The 24,681-nt window shown below is 41.4% G+C and overlaps 1 protein-coding gene across 7 annotated transcripts in view; it reads left to right on the top strand.

Moving 5' to 3' along the window:
- Positions 1-24,681, top strand: part of ARID4B (AT-rich interaction domain 4B) — an 86,688-nt gene that overhangs the window by 11,108 nt on the left and 50,899 nt on the right. For all 7 annotated transcript variants that reach the window (XM_080997639.1, XM_080997638.1, XM_080997641.1 and 4 more), the window contains exons 3-4: positions 19,831-19,941; positions 21,399-21,464. In XM_080997639.1, coding sequence (XP_080853765.1) covers positions 19,831-19,941; positions 21,399-21,464 — 177 coding nt within the window. The remainder of the gene's footprint in view (positions 1-19,830; positions 19,942-21,398; positions 21,465-24,681) is intronic.

The following is a 24,681-nucleotide window of genomic DNA, read 5'->3' as shown; positions in this document are numbered from 1 at the left end:
ATTCTCAGAGCACCTTATGCACCACTTACTCATTTTTCAGCTTTTCTATAGCCATTGTTGGTACATCGTGGGATTCTTGCTAGCATATTCATATCCCATATGAATTTTAACACTTGCTGGAGCGTGCACACATAAATAGTGATTGTCTTGTTGTACAAAGAATGTAACAGCTTTTCAGGTTATATAACTTTTCTACAAAGATTTCATGTTTGGTTAACTGTCTTGCATGATTTGCTTTAGCTAGGAAGTGCAGTGTCTGTAGGTATTCAAAAATAACTTACCTTTCAGTTTCCTCTTTAATCTCCACCTAAGATAGTACAGTTTATCAAGTTTTTGTATCTACCAGGGCCACTTAGTTCTCATATGATAAACATACATGCACAAAAAGGTAGAATCATATCACATGTGAACATCCTGGATTCAAATAACTTTTGTTTCATCTAAGATACTTAGTAATATTGCAGATAAAATATGTTTTAAGGCAAACATACTCCATCTTCTCTGTAGGAAATATTTTATGAAAGTACATTCCTGTTCTAACTTCCTGTATTGTGGATCTGGTACTTTAAACCAGAATGTAATGAAACATAAATTGCAAGCATGAGGACCTAATGTTAAATACACGACACTGTATTTCAATTAAGTTTCAATTAAATAGAATAATTCACAGTTTTTTCTGTGAATTCTAGGGGTATTTTTCTAACCCTAGAGAAAAATTAATAACATTATGTTCCATAGTGTTTGGAAGCTAACTTAATTCTGTGTTATACTAATTTAAAAACTGTTAGATTATTTTAAAGCATAACTACAATACTTAGACTTGTATATCCCTAAATTGTTCAAAGCAATGTCTAGTTTCAATTTTTTGTTATTGTAAATGTTTTATGTGACCGTATTGTTGGCAATGCTTATGCTATCTACACAACTTCTGATTCTGTCATTTGGTCTGTTAAACTACTGGAGGTCCAATATGTAATATGTAAGGAACAGCTTTGGCACATGCCTTTGCCCAGTTTAAATTGTTTGTAATGATTGAAGCCGGTTTCCTCTCGCCCATCTTGCACTTGTCATCCAGTTATGTATTTCTTCCACCCCCCGCCCCTCACATCAGATTATTCCATTCAGATAAACCCTCATACCCGTTAAGTGCCTGTAACAAATTACACTTCAAAAGAAGTGTACAATTTCAAGAGCTTTTACCCATACCTTCAGTTAGTAGCACAAATTTAGATACTCCTGTTTCATAAACCAGATAATTTGCTAATCACAAGTAATTAAAAGAATTTTCAGATTCTCCCAGTTATTAACAGGTATACTACATGGCATATTTAATGGTGAGTTGAAAAAAATACTCTGGGAGAATTTGCAAATATAAAATACACACAAGAAACAAGTATTCCCATTGTTTCCAAAATACCCTGATCTAATGAAGAATTTATCCAATCACCGAAAAGTTCTTGAAACAACTTACAGCTAAAAGCAGCAAAATATTAATATCATCGGGAGGAGAAAAGCACATTTAGTAGGAGTACTTCTAGTGATACAGCAACACAATATGGATTAATTTAAATTTGATCCTTCCACAAAGGGAAAAGGAAGGAGCCCTTTTGCAATATGATTACTTTCCTGGGACAAATCTAAGATCTGTTTGCAATAGCCTGGGTGCCAGGATAGTGCCTGACATCTCCACCACCTGGGTATCATTGGATTTGGACTGTTTTCAAACACATCCTATGGAATTATATCAGTTACATTTTACCTGTTCAATTGGAATGAATTTTTGTAATCAAATTGCTTTTTCTGTAGCCTGAGCAGGAGCAGTCACCATTAAAAAAAGAGGTCAGAATAGGTCAAAATATATGTGGACTGTCCCTGGATCAAGTGACTTTAAGTTCTCAAAGCTCTTTATCTAGCTCAAAGTTGTCGTCTGAACTAGCCAGATGCTTAACTGAGAATCAATCACAGTCAGACTTTAGAGCATGGGTAGGCAAACTAAGGCCCGGGGGCCGGATCCAGCCCAATCTCCTTCTAAATCCGGCCCGTGGATGGTCCGGGAATCAACGTGTTTTTACATGAGTAGAATGTGTCCTTTTATTTAAAATGCATCTCTGGGTTATTTGTGGGGCCTGCCTGGTGTTTTTACATGAGTAGAATGTGTGCTTTTATTTAAAATGCATCTCTGGGTGATCTGTGGGGCATAGGAATTCGTTCATTCCCCCCCCCCCCAAAATAGTTTGTCCTCCCACAAGGTCTGAGAGACAGTGGACCGGCCCCCTGCTGAAAAAGTTTGCTGACGCCTGCTTTAGAGCCTTCTTGCCCCAAAATGGCAACTAGACATTCCATTTTGGCGACTACAATGCTTTACGAACCCATTTGGTGCCTAGCCTATGTATCTGAGTTTCTAACACTAGGTGCATTAATGTTGAGTAATAAACAGTCCTAGTGAGGAGGAGGAAAAGGAACTCCTCTCTGTAAGGTCAAGCATGGGGAAAGAAAGGGTCTGATGGACCAGTTGCAAGAATTATCCACTGGCCCCTTGGGCTGATAATATCCACTGTTGCTATTCCTTCTTATAAGATGAGGTGTAGCAAAATCTGACTTTATTTATTTATTAAAATATATATTGCTATTCATTTTAAAAAAATAGTAGTTTACAACAAATATATTTATGATGTGGCTTTTGGGTATTCTAATGTAAGTTGGTTCTGTTGTAAGGTTTTAGTCTACTGTATTAGGTGCCTTGATCATCTCTGGGTAGGAAAGCAGAATATAAATCCGTATTTTTCGCTCTATAAGACGCACCAGACCACAAGACGCACCTAGTTTTTGGAGGAGGAAAACAAGAAAAAAAATATTCTGTATCTCAGAAGCCAGAACAGCAAGAGGGATCACTGCGCAGTGAAAGCAGCAGTCCCTCTTGCTGTTCTGGCTTCTGTGATAGCTGCGCAGCCTGCATTCACTCCATAAGACGCACACACATTTTAGGAGGGAAAAGGTGAGTCTTATAGAGCAAAAAATACGGTAACTAACAAAGTTTATGCAGTAAAGAGAACCTTTATGGGCTTTATATTAGTGGCCCATAGTGAAGCAAATACTTCTGAGAAATTAGTTCTAGTACATACCTTCTTTCCTTGTTCATAGTTGACAGATTTTTTTTTTCCTTTTCAGAGGAAGAACTGAACAAGGTGGAAAGCTAGGCTACAGTCATTTAATATTACAAGGGAGGGACAAGTGGTGCAAAGATTACAATGGTATAGAAATTTTAGTAGGGGACAGTTTTGCTCAACTGAAATCTCTAGCAGTATTGTAATATTACCACTACATAAATTTACAGGAAGACCAATTTGTACAACTCTAATAATCCCGTTTCCACTGTGCAGCTAAAACTCATTAAGAACTTGAGTGAACTGCCTAGCTTGATATCATCCATAGTATTTTAAGTTCGCAAGTAATGCAGTTAACATTGCAGATGCTTGCAGAGGTTAAACGATTCACACACTTGAGACACTATGGGGATTCAGTTTGTGTGTCATTCTGTCACGTTTTTGTGGAACAATGTATTTATTCCTTCATATTTCAAGCATTTTAAAGTGTTTTAATGCTGTCTTTTATACTGCTGTAACCCACTCTGGAAGCTTCTCATGAAGGGATGGTAATAAACCTAAAAATAATAATACTGCCATGTTTGTCGTCTTGGGATCTTTTGTGAGGAAGGATGGGGAATAAATTTAATTAATAAATAGGTTTTTAATAGGGCAGAGGAAGAAAAAGACATTGTTTTATGTACTTTCCTTGTTTGAAACTGTTTAGTCTTTCATGATATGTCCCAGCTAGTAGAATCAAGATGAAATGTTTAATGGTGTCGCATCTTGCAGCTTCTCCCAGCTGCTTAGCTACAAATGGTAAAAATGTTGGGTAGGTGTGTTAGCAAGCAAGATATGAGAAGAAAGAATGGGATTGTTTATTAGTGCTTGTGTGTGACATATGGGATGCTGAGAAGGCACAAATATCTGTTTTTCTTGCTTTTATATGTTTTTATACTGTTTTATTGGTTTTTGGTTGTATTTTTCTTTTAATGAATATTGTTTTTATGTACTACATAGTGTGCACTGCTTAGAGATTTTTGAAATATTAAGTGGTTTAGAAATGCATTCAAATAAAATAAATATTAAGAGCTAAGATCAAGGGGGAGGGACTGGGAGTTAGACAAATAATGTGCTTACTATCTATTCTTCCATGGAGGTTTTTACATAGGAAACACCTGTGTAAGGAGGGAACCCATGAGAATTTGTTCCTGGACCCACTCAGACATAATTACTGATGATAAAGCAAGCCTGCTCCTCTATTCTGTTGAAGACAGCTGTGGCTTCACAGCAGCTGGCTCATCTCCATGTTACTTTTGATTTGTTCTGGAAGCTGGAAAAGTCTGGTGCAGTTTCTCAAAATGCTTTGGGAAGTTGAAAGGAGTTGAAGGTTGGTACATGAGGGAGCAGGAGTGTAGCTTGGGAAAGTTGAAAGCCAAACCTCTGGAAAGGCCCTAGAAGCCTGATTGTTAGGCTAAATAGAATGCCAGCATATTGGCAGAGCCATTCTGTATTGTACGGAGGCTAGACACTGCAGTGGCCCTGAGCAGAAACCACAGCGCACACAACAATAAATTCATGTAGGCCTAAAGTGAATAAACTTGCATCAGTTGTAATAATCCTAAATGTTGCTTTATAACGACATATACCATTTTTACAAACAGGATGATTAAAACTGTTCATTTACTGTGTGTGTGTCCCCCCCCCCACCAATGGAGAGCTGTGAGATTTAAGAACTATGGGGCACTTTATTGGGGGGGGGATTCAATTTCCATAGCTTATTATCAGTATATTTATTTCATCTGCACCCTCCCATATCAGGTTTGGGGAACCTTTGGCACTCTAGTTGTTGCTGAACTACAACTCCCAGCAGCCCCAGCAAGCTTGGCCAATGGGAGTTGCAGCTCAAGAACATCTGGATTGCCAAAGTTTTCCCACATCTGCACAATATAATAGTCAAACTGTAAATCAGTAATAGAAGCAAATATCTATGGATATGTTCTAACCAAGGGTGGACACTTCCAAGTTCAACTTACTTCAAGGAAAGCAATTTGGGTCCAATGCAGATTTATCAAGCCATGAGCCAGCTTCAAAAATGTGTGCATATTCTCCTTCTTCCCTTCTCTTTCTGGAGTAAATTCCTCCCTTCCCTCCTTTATTTGCTCTAAACATGGTTTAGATTCATCAGCTGGTGACAACCATAGTTAAGGCTAATCAACTTTGATATAGAGCAAGGGTTACAAACAAATTCTGGTTTAGAGAATCCTAGTTATCATGGCCATGGCTAATAGTGATACAGATGTGCTAAATCATGGTTGAGGCAAGTACAGTGGTACCTCGGGTTAAGTACTTAATTCGTTCCGGAGAACTGTTCTTAACCTGAAACTGTTCTTAACCTGGAGCACCACTTTAGCTAATGGGGCCTCCTGCTGCTGCTCCGCTGCCGGAGCACGATTTCTGTTCTCATCCTGAAGGAAAGTTCTTAACCTGAAGCACTATTTTTGGGTTAGCGGAGTCTGTAACCCGAAGCGTATGTAACCTGAAGCGTATATAACCTGAGGTACCACTGTACAGGAAGAGAGGGCTGTATTTGCTCCAAAGTAGGCAAGTAGGTCTTATAAGCATGCCTTAGACTGGTTTCCTGTTTGTAGGGAGCCATCATTACATCTGCATTGGACTATAACCTTGTGCTAAACTTTTTCAGTCACAACAGACAACTCTTTATCTCAGTGATCAATAAACCTCTTTATATAACACATCAGCCATAGACCCATCAGAAGGATCTGAGTCCCAGTGTGATACCAGAAATTCTACATAGACAGTGCTGAGGACACTATCTCCAACATGTTTTGATTGGTGCCTTTGTGAAGGAATTGAAAAAAACTGAAAAAGTATCAGGCAGCATTCCTACAACCTAGGCCTCCTTCTCCAAAGCACAACACCATAGCCACACAACCACAGCAATAGAGGAAAGAGAGCTACACAGTGAGTTCTTTGGAGTCTCCCAAGAGCCCAGTCAGTTTCATGCTCCTTTCATCTCCCCACCCTGTGTGCATAACCCTGAGGAATACCAGCCATAGAGACCTGAAGAGGGACCATATGGGGAAGCTATTGCCCCATGAAAAAGTGCAGGCTTCACATACAAGAGGAGGCAGGTGTGGTAGCCAGTTACAGTGACTGATGAATAGCCCATTAGTCTTTCTCAGGTAACTGCAGGCATACCCATGCCCCAAGGTGTCTTGGCAGTGCTAGTTTCCACAATAATAGCACATTCACCATGCTGGCAGTAGCTGTTAGTTATTATCATGACATGGAGCTATTTCCATATACCTGATGAGTCCACCTGGCTACTTAGGCTATTTACCCATTGAAGGAGATAATGTAGTAATTAAATCACCTATATAGTGTAGTGGATTGTAATTAACTCTATCCAGTTTGTCTGTTCTGTTCCACATGCTATAGCTCTTATCCTGCAAAGAAAAGGAGCCATTAGTGCTTGGCTAGAAGTAGTAGTAGATGGAAGTGTTCACCAGTAAAAGTACTTGGGCTCCCCACAGTGTTCCCTGGCGCAGTGTGAAAGAGTGGGTTGGTTGGCTCTCCTTCAGCACATGTGTCACATTTTTTATCCCTTGTTTAAGTGATACACTGTGGTTTAAACCACTGAGCCTATTGGGCTTGCCAATCAGAAGGTCAGTGGTTTGAATCTGTGTGACCGAGTGAGCTCCTGTTGCTCTGTCCCAGCTTCTGCTAACCTAGCAGTTTGAAAGCATACTAGTGCAAGTAGAGAAATAGGTACAGCTGTGGCGGGAAGGTAAATGGCATTTCCATGTGCTCTGGCCTCTGTCACGATGTTCCCTTGTGCCAGAAGCAGTTTAGTCATGCTGGCCACATGACCTGGAAAGCTGTCTGTGGACAAACGGCTCCCTCAGCCTGAAGTGAGATGAGCACTGCACCCCATAGTCGCCTTTGACTCGACTTAACCGTCCACAGGTCCTTTACCTTTACAATCTGTTGAGTTTCATTTGTTAAGCAAGAACACAATAGTGGAAGGAGAAACAAAGTGTGTCCATGAATATTTGATATTTTTTGCATACCTATCTCCCTTCTGGGGAACAGGACAGGAGAGTGTGCAGGAATACTCATTTGAGCAGGTCTGGCCTGAATCCTTTGGGCGCCTCAAGCAAGATTTGCTACTGAGGCCCCCTCATCCATGCCCCATGGGGTGGGAGGAGACCAGTGGCAAAACACTGGGGAACACCCCCTTTTCTCCAAGAGTCTTGATGAAAGGGAGTGTTCCTCAAGGTATTGCTCCTGTTCTCCTTATCTTTGGCTTTTGGCTGTTTCTTTGGCTTACCTGTATTGGAAGCCACTGTTGCCAGGGCCAGATTGGGATCTTCCACCCCCTATGGAGCATGCCACCTGAGCGGGTTGTCTCGGGTCACTTCATTGGTGCGCCCACGTGGCACACATTTCTAACCACTTTCCTCACCTCAGAATTTGCTGCCTGAGGCAGCTGACTCATGGTATGGCCCAACGTCCTCTAAGCCACCCTCCCTTGCTTACCTTTTGTAGGGTTCCTTGCGCTTGCAGCCCTGGGTACAACAGCAGATTTCTCATAGTTGTTTGTATTGTATCTGGAATCCTTTGGCAGGGTACCCATAACAGGTTTTCAGAAGACCGTTCCTCATCCACTCATTACCTTTTTTATCGTTGCTGTTGTTTCTCCTAGGCTGCTAGGTGTTGGTTGGTTGTACACAGTTATCACTGTCTGCTTTTTCTAAAGACAATTATATAGTCCTATGCTACATTTTGATATCTGAGTTGTTCCCTTTGTGAAGCCTACACTTGATGCAGTGTGTCAATTGCTACTGAGTTAGGCTGTAACCCTAAACTGTGACTGACAACAGCAAGGCTTTAGGAGTGGAGCAGTCAACACTACATCCACAACCCAACCATTTGTGCTGGCCAAGGCAGAAGAGTGAGGGGACAGGAAAGTATAATATTTGTGCTATTTTTTAAAGTAGAAAAAGGTCATTAGGCATGTTCATGGTTCTTTTAATTACTGTATTTTTTTACAGATGTGTTGTGTTTTTGCCTGCTCCTTTAATGGTGTTGGAATTGTTTTATATTTTTAACTGTATTGAATCATGTCCTGGGAACATATGGTTAAAATATTCATTTGTTCAAAAAAGGACCATATTCTGAATTGTGTGTGAGTATACACATGTGAAGTAACAAATCACAGTTTTGTAATTCATACTTTTTTCATTTGCTTGAACTTATTTTATACTCATGATTTTGTTATTCTAGCACATAGAATAACGTGTGTACTACATAGCAGTAATTATATATTATTTCATAAATGCTAAGCGTTGCAAAAAAATGGGCAAAACTGCTGAAAACAGTAGTACAAAATGCAGTGATACTGATGGTCCCATTTTAAGCTGCTTCCCATGCTGCAGAGGAATAAACACCCATGCAGTGGTGTCCAAACTTTTTTCAGAGAGGGCCAGATTTGATGAAGTGAAAGGCCGTGGGGGCCGACTAAAGGGCCAACCAAAGTTGTTGACCTTTTTTTAGGATTAAAGTTGAGCTTTTTTAGGGTTGGAGTTATTATTCTTTTGGGGTTGGAGTTGTTAAGGTTGTTGTTGGGTTTTTTTTTAGGATTTTAGCCCAGGTAATAAACTGCCACAGGGGCCAGATTAAACTGACCGACGGGCTGGATTAGGCCCCTGAAACAGACTTTGGACATGCCTGCTTTAGGGAAAGAAACCATGTGTGTGAATACATTTGGTTATGAATGGCTTTCTCTTGCTTCTTGACCAATTTTTAGAATACATGGAGGTGGCAGTTGTATTGAAGTAAACAGTAACTTTTGTAGATATTTATTGTTACATGCTTGTTTTTTGTTAGAAAAGGTAATGTGAAGTTTTTCTTAGTCTGGAATTATTTCTGTTGTATCTTCGTAATTTGTTTTGATCACACTAAAGTCTACTCAACATATAGATAGGATTATGCAATCCACAGTTAGTTCAGGCTGGCCACTTCCCTTGCTCTTGCCATGGACCTTGGAGCCAGGAGGACAAGGAGAGAGAGAGGCCCAGGAGCACAATTGTGGTTGTGTGGGGAAAGAAGTTAGAAGTGGCCGGCTTTGTTGGAATCCTCTCTCCCTTTGCATAAAGTTAATGGCAAAAAAATAAATGTCAATTTGAGTTAATTGAGAATCCAAGAAGGCTATCTCCACCCATCCTTCTTTACCCACCTGAAGCCACAGTAGAGCTTCGCATAACAACTAATAGTGGCCAGGGACCATCCAGGACCCAGGAGTGCACTAATCCAAGTTTAGATAGCAACAGTCACCTCTTTGGGCTCTGCTCCTATATTTTTTTGAACAAAGACCACAAGAGGTTGTGCATAGTCCAGTGGGCCTGTTGCTGAGATTCTCAGTTCAACTAGAACTCTCCAAGATGAAGTGAAGGAGGCTTACGGTGGTGGACAGGGAAAGCTCTAGCATATATGTTGGTGATAATCAAAACACATGCTACTCACTAGCATATTGATAGCATACCCCACTCTAACCCAAATAAAATAATCTTGTTGACCTTCAGAAGAAACCCAAACCCCATACCCTTATACAAGGACAAAGGCACATTACTCATAGTCTGTGTTAATGAAGTGAAAAAAGAAGCCTGTGTGCATTTTCTAAAGACTTTCAAGCTTGACCTCTTTTATCGGCAAAGCAAGATTATTTTGCTGAAAACAGTTTGAATGGGCAGAAACATCCTGTGGCTTGGATTTCTTCCTTGTGGCATGACATTGAATTAATTACACTCAGGATGTCCCAGGAATTCTCTACCCTTGTCTTTGTCATGAAATGTTACTCAGGTACCTGACTGGACCCTCTCTGAAAACATCCTTTAACATTGTTTTTTCTGTAGCTGGGGGCATGAGTCATCCCCACTGGATTCAGGCTTCCCCACTCAGACTGATCCTTGCTCCTCTACATGCCAGTCTCTTACTCAGGAGGCTGCCACACAAGTTCAGCTGTCATGGAGCACTCCTGGAAAGTCTTTTCCAACCTCTCTTTTAGTATTCTTTTAGTCCCCTTGCCTCAATGGACCGCAGAAGCTTGCTCCTTTTTGCTAGATTCCTTACCTCTTACACCCTTGCCAATTGCCTCCAAACCATGTTTGTTATTTTGTTTCGCTGATATTAATGAACCTCTGTACAAAGGCATCAGCCAGTGTCTTTATAAAAGAAGATGAGTGAGTTGGGCTCATGGGCTACATTATTCACCACTCCATCACAGCCTGAGCCTTATCAGAGAGAGGGAGCATTTCCCACAACATGCATAAAGCAATCATGAAGGAAGTGTGATTACCCTTGTGCCCTTTTGTGGAAGGATCCCCTCCCATCACAAAGAAAACTCAGTAAATTTGAGATAAGCATTACCTTCTCATCCCTTCCTCACAGGACAGGTAACCCCTGCATCTCAGCTTTCCTACTCTTTTCTGTTCTTCACATTTCTCTGATCTTAAGAGAGAGGACAGCTACTAACCTTTTTCGTTGTTGTCATTGTTCCTGGTTCTTTCTCTTTCCCCATAGTAAAGTTCAGCTTCACTTTTACTCTTTCCCCTTCATCTTGGTGATTAAGCCATGGGTAGGCAAACAAAGCCCGGGGGCTGGATCCGGCCCAATCGCCTTCTAAATCCGGCCCACGGGCAGTCCAGGAATCAGCGTGTTTTTACGTGAGTAGAATGTGTGCTTCTATTTAAAATGCATCTCTGGGTTATTTGTGGGGCATAGGAATTCGTTCATTCTCCCCCCCCCCCATATAGTTTGCCCCCCCCCCCACAAGGTCTGAGGGACAGTGGACCAGCCCCCTGCTGAAAAACTTGGTTGACCCCTGGATTAAGCGAATGGCCCAAGCATAGTTATTAACTCATTTCTGTGTTTTCCTATACTAGAATTTTAAGCCAGAAAACTGTCTTGTTTATAATCATATTTGTTTATATTGGCATATGATCTTTACATTTATTTATATTAATTTATAAATAAATATTGTATTTGCAGCTGCATCATGTTAAGAATACTCCATGCTGAAGCCCCCAAATTTAAGTCAGTACAATTCTGTTTGTGTAAGCACACTATAGTCACCAGTAAGAAAGATGCAGTTGAAGTACGAGAACTGGGGGAGAAGAGGGTAAGAAAGTGACTAGAGCAAACCTATCTGGACTGAGCTCAACTGAACACGGGGGTTGTATTCCATATGATGCTAAAGTGAATGTTCTATCAGCACAAAAATTTCTGCTTGTGTGACGGAACACTGTCCCCTGCCTTGCCCCTTAAATCTGTTCTGGATGTTTCCCCAACCCTCCAGAGCAGATTTGCAAACTGCACAGGCGGAGAAGAGGGGAGAATCCCTTTGTGCTAGTCCTTGAGCTTGCACAAAAAGTTGAATACTTCCCAGAGTTCTAGTTGTTTACTTTTCATGCAGGTTCAGCTACAGGTGGGATGAGTTTTTCTGCATCAAAAAGGGGAGAAGGGGACCTGGTGTCCTAGGAGGACCCAAGTTTTCCCACCATGAGAGATAAGTGCAAAGCAGATAGAATGAAAGAGAGGTTCCATGTGCAACATTTTGGTTGACATTCCTCACTTTGATGAATGCTAATTAGTAGTGATATGTTTACTGGTGTTCAGAGTGCCTCAGGCATCAAGTTTCCTTCTTCAAAGCTGTAAGATGGCCAGTTAGTAGATACACCTTGTATGGCTTGATTGCCACAGGAATCAGGCAGTGAGGCAGACCCCTGCACATTCCAGTTGTCACCTCTCTGCATAACTTGTGAGAGTCACTGCTGCTGCAGATGATAAGCGAAGAGCTTGCTCTGGTTCCCCTAATTTCACCTGTTTAGTTCATTTTTCCAGACAAAATGGGATTTCATTGAAGCAGATACTGTACTAGCGCAGACTTAAATTGGCAGCAAGAATGAACTCCTTGGTATAACATCATATTAAAATTACATTTTTGAGGTGCATCTCCAGTTGTATTCCTGTTGTGTAGCCTTAATCAAAGAGTAGCGACTTTCCCCCCTTAACACCTAATGTGAATGCATGTGTGAAACATAATGTATTACTAAGCCGTGACAGGAGGATATGTTGCCTGTTTCACCTTGTCTCTCTTATGTCATCTGAAATGTTATACCATGTCAGGTCTTTGAATGCTTTGGAGATGACGATATGTTTATACATATGTTTGCATTCTTAGTTTTGTTGGCAAGTGTGTATACGGTGCCAAAAAGAAGTTTTTGACACACATTGTAACCCACATGAAATTCATTTGAAATTATTCAGAGGCCGGTTGGACTTCAATGAAATGTATAGTTGCTGGGTCTAGCAGCATTTGTTTTTCTCCATAAGCCACATACTTTTATCTGTGTCTTTTTGTGGGATTTCTTTGGCAGAAACAATTCCTGGCATGTTGGAATGTGAAGGGTTCCTTCTCACCAGCTGAGTCTTTCAGCTGGCTGGGATCACCAAGTACCGTAGTGGTAATAAGCCTTAGTATTCTAAATCACACCTTTTAGTTAAGATTTTGAAAAATATTTCTTGTAGATGCTACATGGGGGGGTGTGCGGGAAGACAATTGTCTTTTATTTATTATGTATCAAATGTTTCTGTTGCTGTTCCTTAATCTTTTGCATAATCGTGGAACTCAAAGTACTTTCCTAAAAAGCCAATAATTCTCATTAAACTAGAAGAATCTTTTTTGGTAGTTAAAGCGGAACACTGTTTGTTATTGGGATGAGCTTTCGTGTGCATGCAACTTTAGTTTTCATTTCTCTCTATTCCCAAATATCCAGGCTTACCCTCTATGAATAGAAGGACTCAGTGTTAGAAACTGGGGAACGCTAGGAGCCCCGTGGCTCCTGGGACCTAGGTTGTGGGTGGCAAATGAAAATGTCTAGGCGTCTTGGAGGGGGGGGCTGCCCCGCTACCAGACCAGGCAGCCTCACGGTGCAAAACAAAAACAAAAAGACAACCCACACCTGCCGGGAGAATTAGGGTGTCTGCAGGGTAGTGCAGCAGCAAAATACATGTGTTGTGCTTTGCTGTGACATCACACCTCCCTTGTGCAGGTGAGATAAAGTCTCTAGCTATAGCATCGCTGCTATTCAGTCATGTCAGGTCTTACACTTTACAATGTAAATGCTTGTGGGTGTCAGTTGCACTACAGCAGCCCAGTTGGTATAAATTGATGGTGGATTGGATTGGAACCTCATATAACAACTTTCATAAGTCTGAAACATCTATGATGGTTACAGTGTAATTTTGTATCACAAGGCTAGGCAAAGTTGGCATGGTTTTTATTTGGGCAAAAAATTGTAACCAGAAAAACCATGCACGTCTTAGTTCTTGCTTTTCTGGGATTTTATTGTTCCATTTGGATCTGTTGGGTGTTAGCCAGTGATGTTGTTTTCCGCTAACAAGAACTTTTGACTGTGCGGAGGAACTTTCCCTTGCTCTCCTCTTGCACCTCCCCTCCTCCCAAAAAACCTGTTCTGGGGTGTTCCTTCAGTGTTTGATCCCTGTCTGGGACAGCTGCGTATTCCTGCATTGCAGGGGGTGGACTAGATGATCCTCAGGATCCCTTCCAACTCTATGATTCTATGTCTATGTCTGAACCCTCCAGAGCAGATTTAGGGAGGATGTGTGAGATATGGAGGGAGAGGAGATTTCCATTCTGGTGTGGGGTGTGTGTAGTGTTTGCTGTCTTTTTATAAACTGCTCATAGACTGTTCTGGTATGAAGCAGTATATAAATGTGTTTCATTGATAGATGGATAGTTAAATTATCTTCTTTGATCAGAACTGTTTACACAGAAGGCTGTAGTGTGCTAGCAACTGGTTTGGGGGAAACTGCTCAGTAGCAAAGCAGCACTTCTCCTTCCCTCTCTGCTTTGCGTACTTACACTACAGCTGCATAATGCTTAGAAAACGCCTGGTTCTTCAAAGTCAGGATTGCCAGCAGCAACAGCTGAGCACTATGATGAGTGAAGTCCTAGCTCTTTTAAGCTAACAGGCAGATAACAAAAATATTCTGCCATAGGTATGCTAATTAACACATCTAATGTGATTTTTGTTGGAAAAAACAATGTACCGTATTTTTCCCTCTATAACACGCAGATTTTTTCTCCTAAAAAGTAAGGGGAAATGTCTGTGCGTGTTATTGAGCGAATGTGTGGTCCCTGGAGCCGACAGGCGCGAGTGAAGACAAAAATCAGGCAAATATCAATCGTCTGGAGAAGGGAAGCCTTGAAAAGAGGAAGCTGCTGCTTTCCTGCATTCTGCCTCAGGGTCTTACTGCCCACCCGCTTCTGTTTGTTACTGTGTTTGCTCAAACGGAACAAAGAGCAGAGAAAACCCCTCCCCTCCAGAGGGGAAAGCAGAGCGTCCTTCCTTCTAATTCCTCTCGTGCTCCGGTGCTGCAACATGCAGGTGGGGGAGAGAGAGAGAGCTGGCTGGCTTGGGTGGGTGCGTGGGGGGAACTTTTGCCTTCCTTTCCTCCCTCCGGTAAAACTCCTCTCCTGCATTCTTAGCCAGCTGCTTCTCCGCACACCCCTCTCGGTGCTCCTTGTCCCTTCTATGTTTTTCCTTCCCTCCCCACTTAAAACGTGGTTACAAAGCACGGATCCACATGGATCCTCAGGATCTTTGCATTGGGTCACCCCAAATTCACCATCAGATCACATAGCAATGATCTGATGCAAAAATAGGGCTGCAATGGTGCAAAAACGTGGTTACAAAGCACTGAGCCACATGGATCCTCAGGATCTTTGCATAGGGTCACCCCAAATTCACCATCAGATCACATAGCAATGACCTGATGCAAAAACAGGGCTGCAGTGGTGCAAAAACGTGGTTACAAAGCATGGATCCACATGGATCCTCAGGATCTTTGCATAGGGTCACCCCAAATTCACCATCAGATCACATAGCATGTCCATGGCTACAGCCTGCACCAAAAAAATCACGCACCCACTGTTGCCTGGGGCTGCAGTGGTACAAAAATGTGGTTACAAAGCATGGATCCACATGGATCCTCAGGATCTTTGCATAGGGTCACCCCAAATTCACCATCAGATCACATAGCATGTCCATGGCTACAGCCTGCACCAAAAAAATCACGCACCCACTGTTGCCTGGGGCTGCAATGGTACAAAAACGTGGTTACAAAGCATGGATCCACATGGATCCTCAGGATCTTTGCATTGGGCTACCCCAAACTCACCGTCAAATCACATGTCTGTGGCCACAGCATGAAGCACAAAAATGATACATCCACTGTTTCATTCAGAATTTTTTTTTCTTGTTTTCCTCCTCTAAAAACTATGTGCGTGTTATGGTCAGGTGCGTGTTATCGAGTGAAAAATACGGTAATCACAAGGCAAGCCACAAGTGACAGAATGTAATTGTCTGATAAATAACACTGTGCTATATTTCCCAACAGTTGTATGCAGCTACCATTTTCTGCACACAACTGGCCCTTTTATTTCCTGTTTCAAGGAAGGCTATATTTTATACAACACAATGTACATCATTAATTCTATAAAGGATTATGTTGCACTGTGTTTCATTTTCATGTATAAAAGCTTGGATAAAAAATTCATGTTCAAACTGAGCCCCCACCTTGTAAACAGCCTAAGTTTGGTTGGTTTCCTTGCCAAAGCTATAGAAATCTTAAAAGTGGTTTTAAGAAATGGGATCAAATTCTGTTTGTTGGACAGTGTGACTTCAATATTTTATAGAATACTTCAAGCTCAGAAGCTTTAAAAAGGATATTGGCCCAAACAAAGATATCAAAACCTGGGTTTTTACACACCAAATTAATGTTTCTTGATTCCATCTGAAACAGATCTATTCATCTTACAGTTTATTAGGGGAAGCACGTTGATAGCAGAATTAGTGCCTGTTGAAATATTTCTGTGCTCTTGATAAGTGTAAGAGCCCGATGCAAAAAAAAAAAAGAGCAAATAGTTTTTGAGAAAAATAATTTTACGGCTTGTTCACCAAGTTGATTCTCACAGTTCATTGGGGAAAAAATAGGAGAGGTAGGGAATGTTTGGTGCATTTAAAAAGTGCACCAACATTTCTAGATTCCTAGGTAATGGAAACAAACAACTTTTTAGATTTACACCATGTCTTACTGCTTTTCCGATTTAAAAAAAAATCTGAAAGATTGTGTGAGCTTTGAATTAGCAATAAGCTTATACAGGAAGCAAAAGTTATTTGTGACGAGAGGCACTTTTACTGTTTGGGAAACAGGTGACCCATGTTGCCTAAAGCATCTGTCCCTCAGCAGTCTGTGCCTGAATGTCTAGCCCCTTGCCCAGCAAAGAAGGGCCTTGCTTTGCAGTTTAGATTTGGAAACTGGCTCCCTGAGGAGTTCCCTGAAGAATCCGTTGCACCAACAGAAGTTAGGCAGAGCAGGCTGTTCCACCTCTTCCTTGATGGGTCCTGATCTAGGGCCTACACCTGCACTAGTTTCCCTCCTCCTGAGTTTAACTTCAGGAAGGGATACCATAAGGAGACAGGCAAGTGTCTGGCTCACTGCTGGTTCAGGGCTTTGAGCCTGGTTTATTCATGCCTGAGAGCCAGCTGTGTATTTATGGTGTCTGCCACCTCTGGGCAGAAGAAGAGAAGAGCGCTTGCAGTTCAGCCCATAAAGTACAGCCTAAGAGCCTGGGAGCACCTTCCTCTTTGTTCTTCCTTGTGTGCTTGTGCATATCTTGCTGCCTCCCTCTCCCTCTCCTTCTCCAGCCGCTGTGTGAGCTCTGAGTGCTGCCCCTGTCATTGCTGCCCTTGGATCCCTGCACTAATGTTAGTTAGGGACTTAGAGACACACAGGAAGCAGCCATAGACACCACCTCACCAGCCCTCATTATTGACACCTCATATGATCACACACTGTCCCATTAGATCCATTTCTGTTGAAGAATATTGCGGCTGGGGGCAAGACAGGTGCACAGCTACTGTAGGTGTGGGAGTGGGGAGAAAAGGCAGGGGAAATGGGGGGAGCAGCTCTGATTAGCTCTAGGAAAAGCAGCTTCTCAACATGCACACAGCTGGTTCAGCAGGGCAGCCATATATATTTGATTCCCCATTAAACCAAAGAGGATAAATTTGAAGGGGGGGGGATGCCCAGGAGGAAACAGGAGCAGCCAAGCTTGTCTCTTCACATAAGTGCTCCTTCTCCCCCCCCCCTGCACCTAATTCTCCCATCTCTGCCTGCCTCCTTCCCTTTTTCAGTCTATTCTGTTGTTTTCTGCGTTAGTTTAGGGTTACAGAGGTAAAACCAACAAAGGCACAGCCTGGGTTATTCCACTTACCGTATTTTTCGCTCCACAGGGCGCACCGGACCATAGGGCACAACTAGTTTTTAGGGGGGCAAATAAAGAAAATCCCCTCCCCCAGCCCCAAAGAGCAAAGAAGCCAAGACAGCCAGCGGGATCTATTCCTCTTTAGCCACGCACAACCTCTCCAGCTGGGAGAGGCTGTGCGTGGCTTTGTTTTTAGCCGCGGGGCTGGGGTGGGGGAAGCCCTAGCTTCCCCCGACCCCAGCCCCCAGAACAGGTCCGGAAGCGGAGGCAAGGTTGCGCAGCCTTGCCTCCGCTCCCGGAGCTTGCGGGCTGGGGGAGCGCTCCGAAGTTTTGCGGATAGCTGCCTGAAACCCGGGGAGCGCAGTGGGAGTTGGTGCGCACCGACCCCTCTTGCTCTCCAGGCTTCAGCGTAAGCCTGCATTCGCTCCATAGGATGCACACACATTTCCCCTTCATTTTTGGAGGGGGAAAAGTGCATCCTATGGAGCGAAAAATACGGTAGGTCTGAGCTAAGGCATCCATGTTGTTGGTATATAGCCTTATGCCCTTTTAATATTTTTTCCGCCTATTCACCCTCACCCACGTGTGTGTGTCTCCCCTCTCTTTCCTCCCCTTTCTGGTAATTGTGCATTTGGGAACATAAATGGATTTCTCTTTCAAGACTGGGCAGAGGGTTCTTTTTTGATTTCAGTGAGGAGGTCAGCATCCAAGAGGGTTGAAGTTAGTTCAGTTTAAACACTGGCTCCCCAAATTTGCCCTGATTTCCCTACCATAAATATGTCTCTGCTAGGAGCCTGGGATAAAGGATGGGATTCTGGAACTGGATTGGGGGTCCAGGCAAATGGTATGGTTTCTTCTTGTTCCTTGGATGAGGGCAGAGGGAGTTCTCGTAGGTCTTCAGGGGTTGTGGGGGGTCTTTTCTGAATCAGGGGCTTCATAGGGTTTCTATTGTTCTATTGTTAAGGAAAATTCTGGGCTGAGAGACTACTCAACAGCCCAGCTCATTGGGGTGCGAGTCCATGCGGTAAGTAAAAGAATGAAATTCCAGCCAAGCAATTTGGAGCAAAACAGCAGTCAGTAGACTTAGATCCGCAACAGGTTCAACAGCAGCGAGTGAACCCAGAGCATGGGGCGACATTGACTTTTAAAACTTCCCACCATATCCCAGAATACAGTTCACGCAGCATCAGCAGCATCTTTACATCACTGACATGTCACAAAAGGGGAGGGGTAGACAGGGGTTACACTAGTTTAACCTTGGCAAAAATGTGCAGACAAGTCCTTGGTACAAGATTAGCATAAGGGCAAGACCCAGATATAAGATTAGCATAGGCAAACACCTCTGAAGTCCCACCACCCAAAGTACAATAGAACTTCATAGGCAAGTCTGGTGATGGGATTAGGCTTTCCTTGGCCAACAATCAGCTCGGCAATTGTCACCACCTGGAGTCCTTTTTTCAAGGGCAAAATAGCGTTGGAATGGAAAAAAACTTGCAAAGGAGTTGATTTTATATGATTTTTAAAGCTAGGTTAACTTCCCTGAGCTGTCAAGTTGAAAGGATACATTCAGGCATAATATTTGTAACATTTAACAACTTTAAAGACGTGCCCCCCCCCCACTGTAATTTCTGTAACACTATTCTATACTATCTCTATGGAAGTTTCCTTGGTCTCAGGGTCAGGATCTAGATTAATATTGACTGGCTTAGCTATTTTTGATGTGATCAATGTCTAGCCAAGGTCTAAGCAGGTTAGGTTTCTAGTTGCTTAAACAGGTCCTGTTTGACAAGGATAGAAGGAGATGAAATTTGCCAGGCATAATGCTTGGGAACTGAATGAATGGAGAACTATCATGAGCATGATTCATAATTTACTTAGAACAATATGAGGACTCTTTTTTCAAAAGTTCCATATAGAATCATAGAATTGTAGAATTGGAAGGGACCCTGAGAGCCATCTAGTCCAAACCCCGTGATGCAAGAATCTCAACTAAATCATACATGAAAAATGGCTATCCAGCCTCTGCATAAAAAGTAGAGTACATCACCTCCTCAGGGCATCTATTTCACTGGCAAACAACTCTTATCAACGGAAAAGGCTTCCTGATACTTAGCAGGAATCTCCTTTCTTGTAACTTAAAGCTATTGGTTTGGGTCCTACCCTCCAGAGCAGACTAAAACAAGCTTGTTCCATCTTCCATGTGTCAGATCTTTAGATATTTGAAGATGGCTATCAATTTCAGTATTCCCATTGAAAAGTTTTCACTGAAATTTAGTAGTGGATTGCTTATTCTTATAAGTGTAATAATTTTGCCTCATTGGAAATATCAGGGGAGAGATTAAAAGCCAGTTGTTTTCCTTTTTCTTCTAGGCCCTTGATGAGCCTCCATATTTGACAGTGGGCACAGATGTGAGTGCAAAATATAGAGGGGCCTTCTGTGAGGCCAAAATCAAGACAACAAAAAGACTGGTCAAAGTCAAGGTATGTATGTGTGTAAATTTTCATTTAAAAAATAGCATATATTCAGAGCACTCCACAATGTATGGGTCTTGAAGTGAGGCATTTTAAGAGGGATGAGTTAGTGAAGTACTTCACTAGGACTGAGTGCCCAGTTGTTCTTCCTCTCCAGTAGATTAACTTCCTAACAGTTTCTAAGATCACTTTGAGGGAGGGACACAAATGATAAGCAGCACCAAAATGTCATTAGTGTTGTTTTAAAAGCAACACCAAAATGTAGACGTTGCATAATCATTTAATAATCCTGCTAAATTTCATTATGCCACCAATATATCTGAAAATAAAGAAAAACTATAGCCCTCTTCAGGTGTTCTGATTAGGATTTGGGGAGGCTACAGGGATAAGCACACTACATCTGTTTCCCTCCTTGTTTTGTCACCCTTCACAAGTTGGAAGGCAAAGTTTTGAAGCAGGAAGCCTCATGTGGTGGATGTTCCCTGTGTATTTCAAAACCCTGCTTTTATAAAATAATCATTTGTATTAATGTAAAGTGCTGTTTGTTTTTAAGCAGTTTAGTTAATCAGTTAAATCCAAAGCTCCTGCTCAAAACACTCAAGTTCTATAGGATTCAGTTTTCTACAAATAGACAGTATAAATGTATGTATCTTCTATTGTTTGTGTGTAATACTTCAGTCCTAAGCTAATGATGTTATTACTGATTACTTTTCTGTGCCACCCTTCCTTCAAGGAGTTAGGGAAGCATGCATGTGGTAATCTCACAACAATTGATTCTGCTTCATGGCTGAGCAGGAATATGAACAAAGGTTTTCTTAGTCCAAGTCCAGCACTGTGTCCTTTGCGTTACGTCTCGTTTTCCTTTATAAGGTTAAAAAAGCAAAATAAGTTAATGGCGATTATAAAATGGGTGGCGCTTCTAATATTTTAGATTTTAGTGGCAAATAGGGCCATAAATAGGGGAGACATGCTATATATAGTTATTTGTCTGCTAGTGGCATAATTTGCAGCAACTGTAGACTGTCTAAGCTCAAACTCAGAAATATCTGTACACCATGTGGGGATGTTGAAAACAGATGTGTCCTTGTTGTGGAATGCCCTTCTGTTAGATGTATGTTTAGTGCCTATTATTTTTTCATTTTGTTGCCAAGTGAAAAAACTATTCATTTGCCCAGGCAATTGTAGGATATTAGCTTTATTTATTGCTGGAAGTTGCAGGCCCACTCTGTCCTTGAATAAAGGCCTGTATTTTAATGATTTGAGCTTTAATCATATTTGCTCTTATTATGAAGTGGATTTTTAAAATTGCAATTTGGATGAGTTTTAATTGTATTGTTCACCACCACAAGATTGGTTATAATGAAGGGTGGCCTAGAAACATCCTAAATAAATAAATAAATAAATAGTAAAGATAGCTGTATGTACACTTGCTCTGCTTTAACAATCCTTTAAATTGTGCTTTGCAGGTAACATTTAGGCATGATTCATCAACTGTGGAAGTTCAGGATGATCACATAAAAGGCCCTTTAAAGGTAATATATTTGAATGATTAACCATGAAATTTTTTCCCTAACAAATCAATATATTTACAGTGATGTATATATAGATATAAAGTTAGGTGTAATTATTGAATAATCCTACTACATTGCACCACAATTACCTTGTGAAGAATGAACAGTTATTATTTAAGCAGGATAGAATATAGTTTGCATAGTATTAAAATCTGAGCTGTTCTGATCGATAGAATTTAAGTAGCGTAGCTTGTTTCTGGCATGATACGTACAGTGATAGAACAGATTCTGCAAATAAATGGGTTGGGATCCAAAGGATAACGCACAGTGTTCTGGCCTCCCGTTTTCACTGCAGCTTCCTGGGCTCCCCTTCCCCAGCCCAGAAAAGCCACTCCTGAGGGTCAGGGAAAAGTACAGAATGGTGTGCAATATGTGTGCCAGGAATTGACAGCACACATTGCTATGCACATGTGGAAGTGTCTTCTGTTCACTTATGGGCCTCTTTGGATCTCGGATCAAGTGTCCTGTACAGTGTCTTGGCGTAGCTTATGCCATTTCTTCTGATGAAGAAAAATTTTGGCCAGGTCTAGTATGCTGTGCGGAGAGTCATGCAAGGGACCTGTGTTAGTCTTTTTGAATTTAAGTATCCTGCACCTCCTTTGAACAGCTGGACCACATCCCCATCCCCTATCACAAACTGCTTTTGATACACCCGTCAGTTTGAAAAGTGCTTGTCATGTGGTGCAGGGGCTGCTGTACAAGGACAAAAGTCTTGAACCCCCATTAATAGCTATTAGATTTTTGACTGAGCATGTTAAGGAAACAGTGCCTGGCTGGGTAATTTTTTAGAGTCCAGGACAATTCTGGTCTGTGGGGGTTTAGGGAAGCTTTTAATGTTTGATGTATCATAGTATTTTAATATTCTTTTGGAAGCCGCCCAGAGTGGCTGGGGAAACCCAGCCAGATGGGCGGGGTATAAATAATAAATTATTATTATTATTATTATTATTATTATTGGACTAGATAACCCATGTGGTCCTTTCCAACTCTGCAATTCTGTGATTCTATGATTCTTTAATTACAAAAATTTCTTGAAATTATTGTAGTGAATGAATAAGTGTAGGAAAATGTGTTGGGAATGGGTAATCTTGTGAATTTTGCCTTGAAGACAAATGAGCAGGATACTTAAATTCCTGTCGGTTTCTCCTCACAGATCTTTCATTAAAATCCATGTATTTTTTTTCTGTTTTCCAGTTGTTTGGCACATCTAAAACACATAGTTTGCAATTGACTACATTCAGAACTGCATGCCTGCAAATATTACTTTTTATGGAATATATAATGTTGGATTTGAGATTAAGACTGAATTTATTATTTTAAGCAGTATCAAAATTTTTGTTTTAATAGGACAGACAGTAACTGCTGCCCACCGTGGCCTTGACCGTATTGATGCAGCTGCATACTTTGCTCACTCCCACAGTTGTTGGAAAGGTTTCCTTAAATCCAGTAGCTGCCAGCAAAGCTGTTTGTTAGTTGGAATTGTTGGTTGCTGCTGCAGAGCAGTGAAGAGAGAAGGGAATTCCTGTTGTTATCTGCATGTGCTAGGAGGCAGGGGAGCATTGTGATCAGCACTGTGGAAGTACACTGTTGCTGACAGGCAAGAGGGGTTGTTATACTGGCATTCAGCAACCACACACACACACACACACACTTTCACAGTGCAGACTGTGAGACCCCTTGCTTCAGCACCAGCTCCTAATGTTTATGACAAGAACTATCCGATCTGCCCGTCATCAGCTTCTAGCAATGCTGCTCAGCTCACTGATTCACTGGCTGGTGCTGCGTAAACAAGACCATATGCCTGGTTCCAACCAGATGAATAGTTTAGAGACTTCTCATAAACTTAAGTACTTTTATTTATATGCTGCCTTTCCATAGTTAAAGCTATGCTCAAGGCACCTTACAATGTAAGAAAAAGACATAATCACAAACAAAAGTAGTCATCAACAATAAGGAAAATGCCAAAAAGTACAAAACCAAACTGAAAAAGATCCGCTTAAATCATAGTATCTAAAACAAAGGTGCAAAATAAATAATATAAATAAGAGCAACAAGCCAATGCAGGATTTAACTCTGCCTCCTATCCATCAGGTGACATCAGAAATGATGTCAGCTTATGGACAGATGGACGTGATTTGGGGGAAATGGCTTGGTGGGCCAAGCGTGCCAACAGGCTAGAGGTTTCTCATTCCTACCCTAAAATAAGCAAGTGTAACCATTAGACTTTACTGAAATGGTGTGTGTTTTACTTGCTGATTCCTTAAGTTGTTGAATAAAGCTCCGCAGTCACTCGTCTAATAGTGAAAACAGCACACGGCAGAAAAATATTGTTCCTTCTAGAGAACAATGAATGGTAACTGCCATTAAAATGTAAAACAAGTGGTAGTCAGTATGATGGAGGAAATGTACCGGTAGTTTCCTTTTTGTTTTCTATAATATTAATTGCTCCTTTCATATGAACTCTCCGGGTAGCATAAGAAAGGAGACAGAATGGAAATATGGTGGTTAATTTAAAGAGGCATGCAGCTTTTTTTAAAAAACAGGAATATTTAAAATATTGCTTTAGAGAGAAAATGGGTGACTTTCTCACTCTGCCATCCTCAAAAAACTAATAGTTATAATGATTATAGATTTTTTTTCTTTAATCAGAGATTCAGAGAAATTGAAACATCAGTGCCTACTTGTTTAGACTTTTAAGACACAGTAGAAAGAAGTTTGTTTTTTGTTTTAGGCAACTATTCTAGGGAATAACTTTGACCATTAGCTCTTGTTCACCATCTGCTGGCAGTAAGGAAGTAGTAAGTAGGCAGATCAGCATTTCTGAAAAGTGCCTTTTAGAAGCATTTTGGGGTAAAAGTTGGGAAAGCTGTCTTTTTAAAATAATTTAGGCATACCGACTTATAAAAAAAACTTGTTTCTAAGCATAATTTTTGTCTACTCCAGAATAGCAGTTCTATGCTAATTTGATTGATTTTCTTTGGCTTATAGTTCTATATACTGAGTTGAATCCAGATTTTCCATGAGTGGAGCTCCACTCATAAGACATTTCTGAAGGGGGAATACAGTTTTCACTGATTTATCCTTCCCCTTTCAGCCTCATATTCCCCCCCCCCCCGCTCTGCTGGGTTGAAGGACCCTTCAGAATAGGTAGCACAGGGGACTGCAAGAGGAAATGGTG

Source organism: Podarcis pityusensis (genome assembly GCF_964106645.2).
Source record: "Podarcis pityusensis genome assembly, chromosome: 3".
Lineage (NCBI taxonomy): Eukaryota > Metazoa > Chordata > Lepidosauria > Squamata > Lacertidae > Podarcis > Podarcis pityusensis.
The sequence above is the reverse complement of the archived record's forward strand: the minus strand, read 5'-3'. Positions and strand labels throughout refer to the sequence as shown.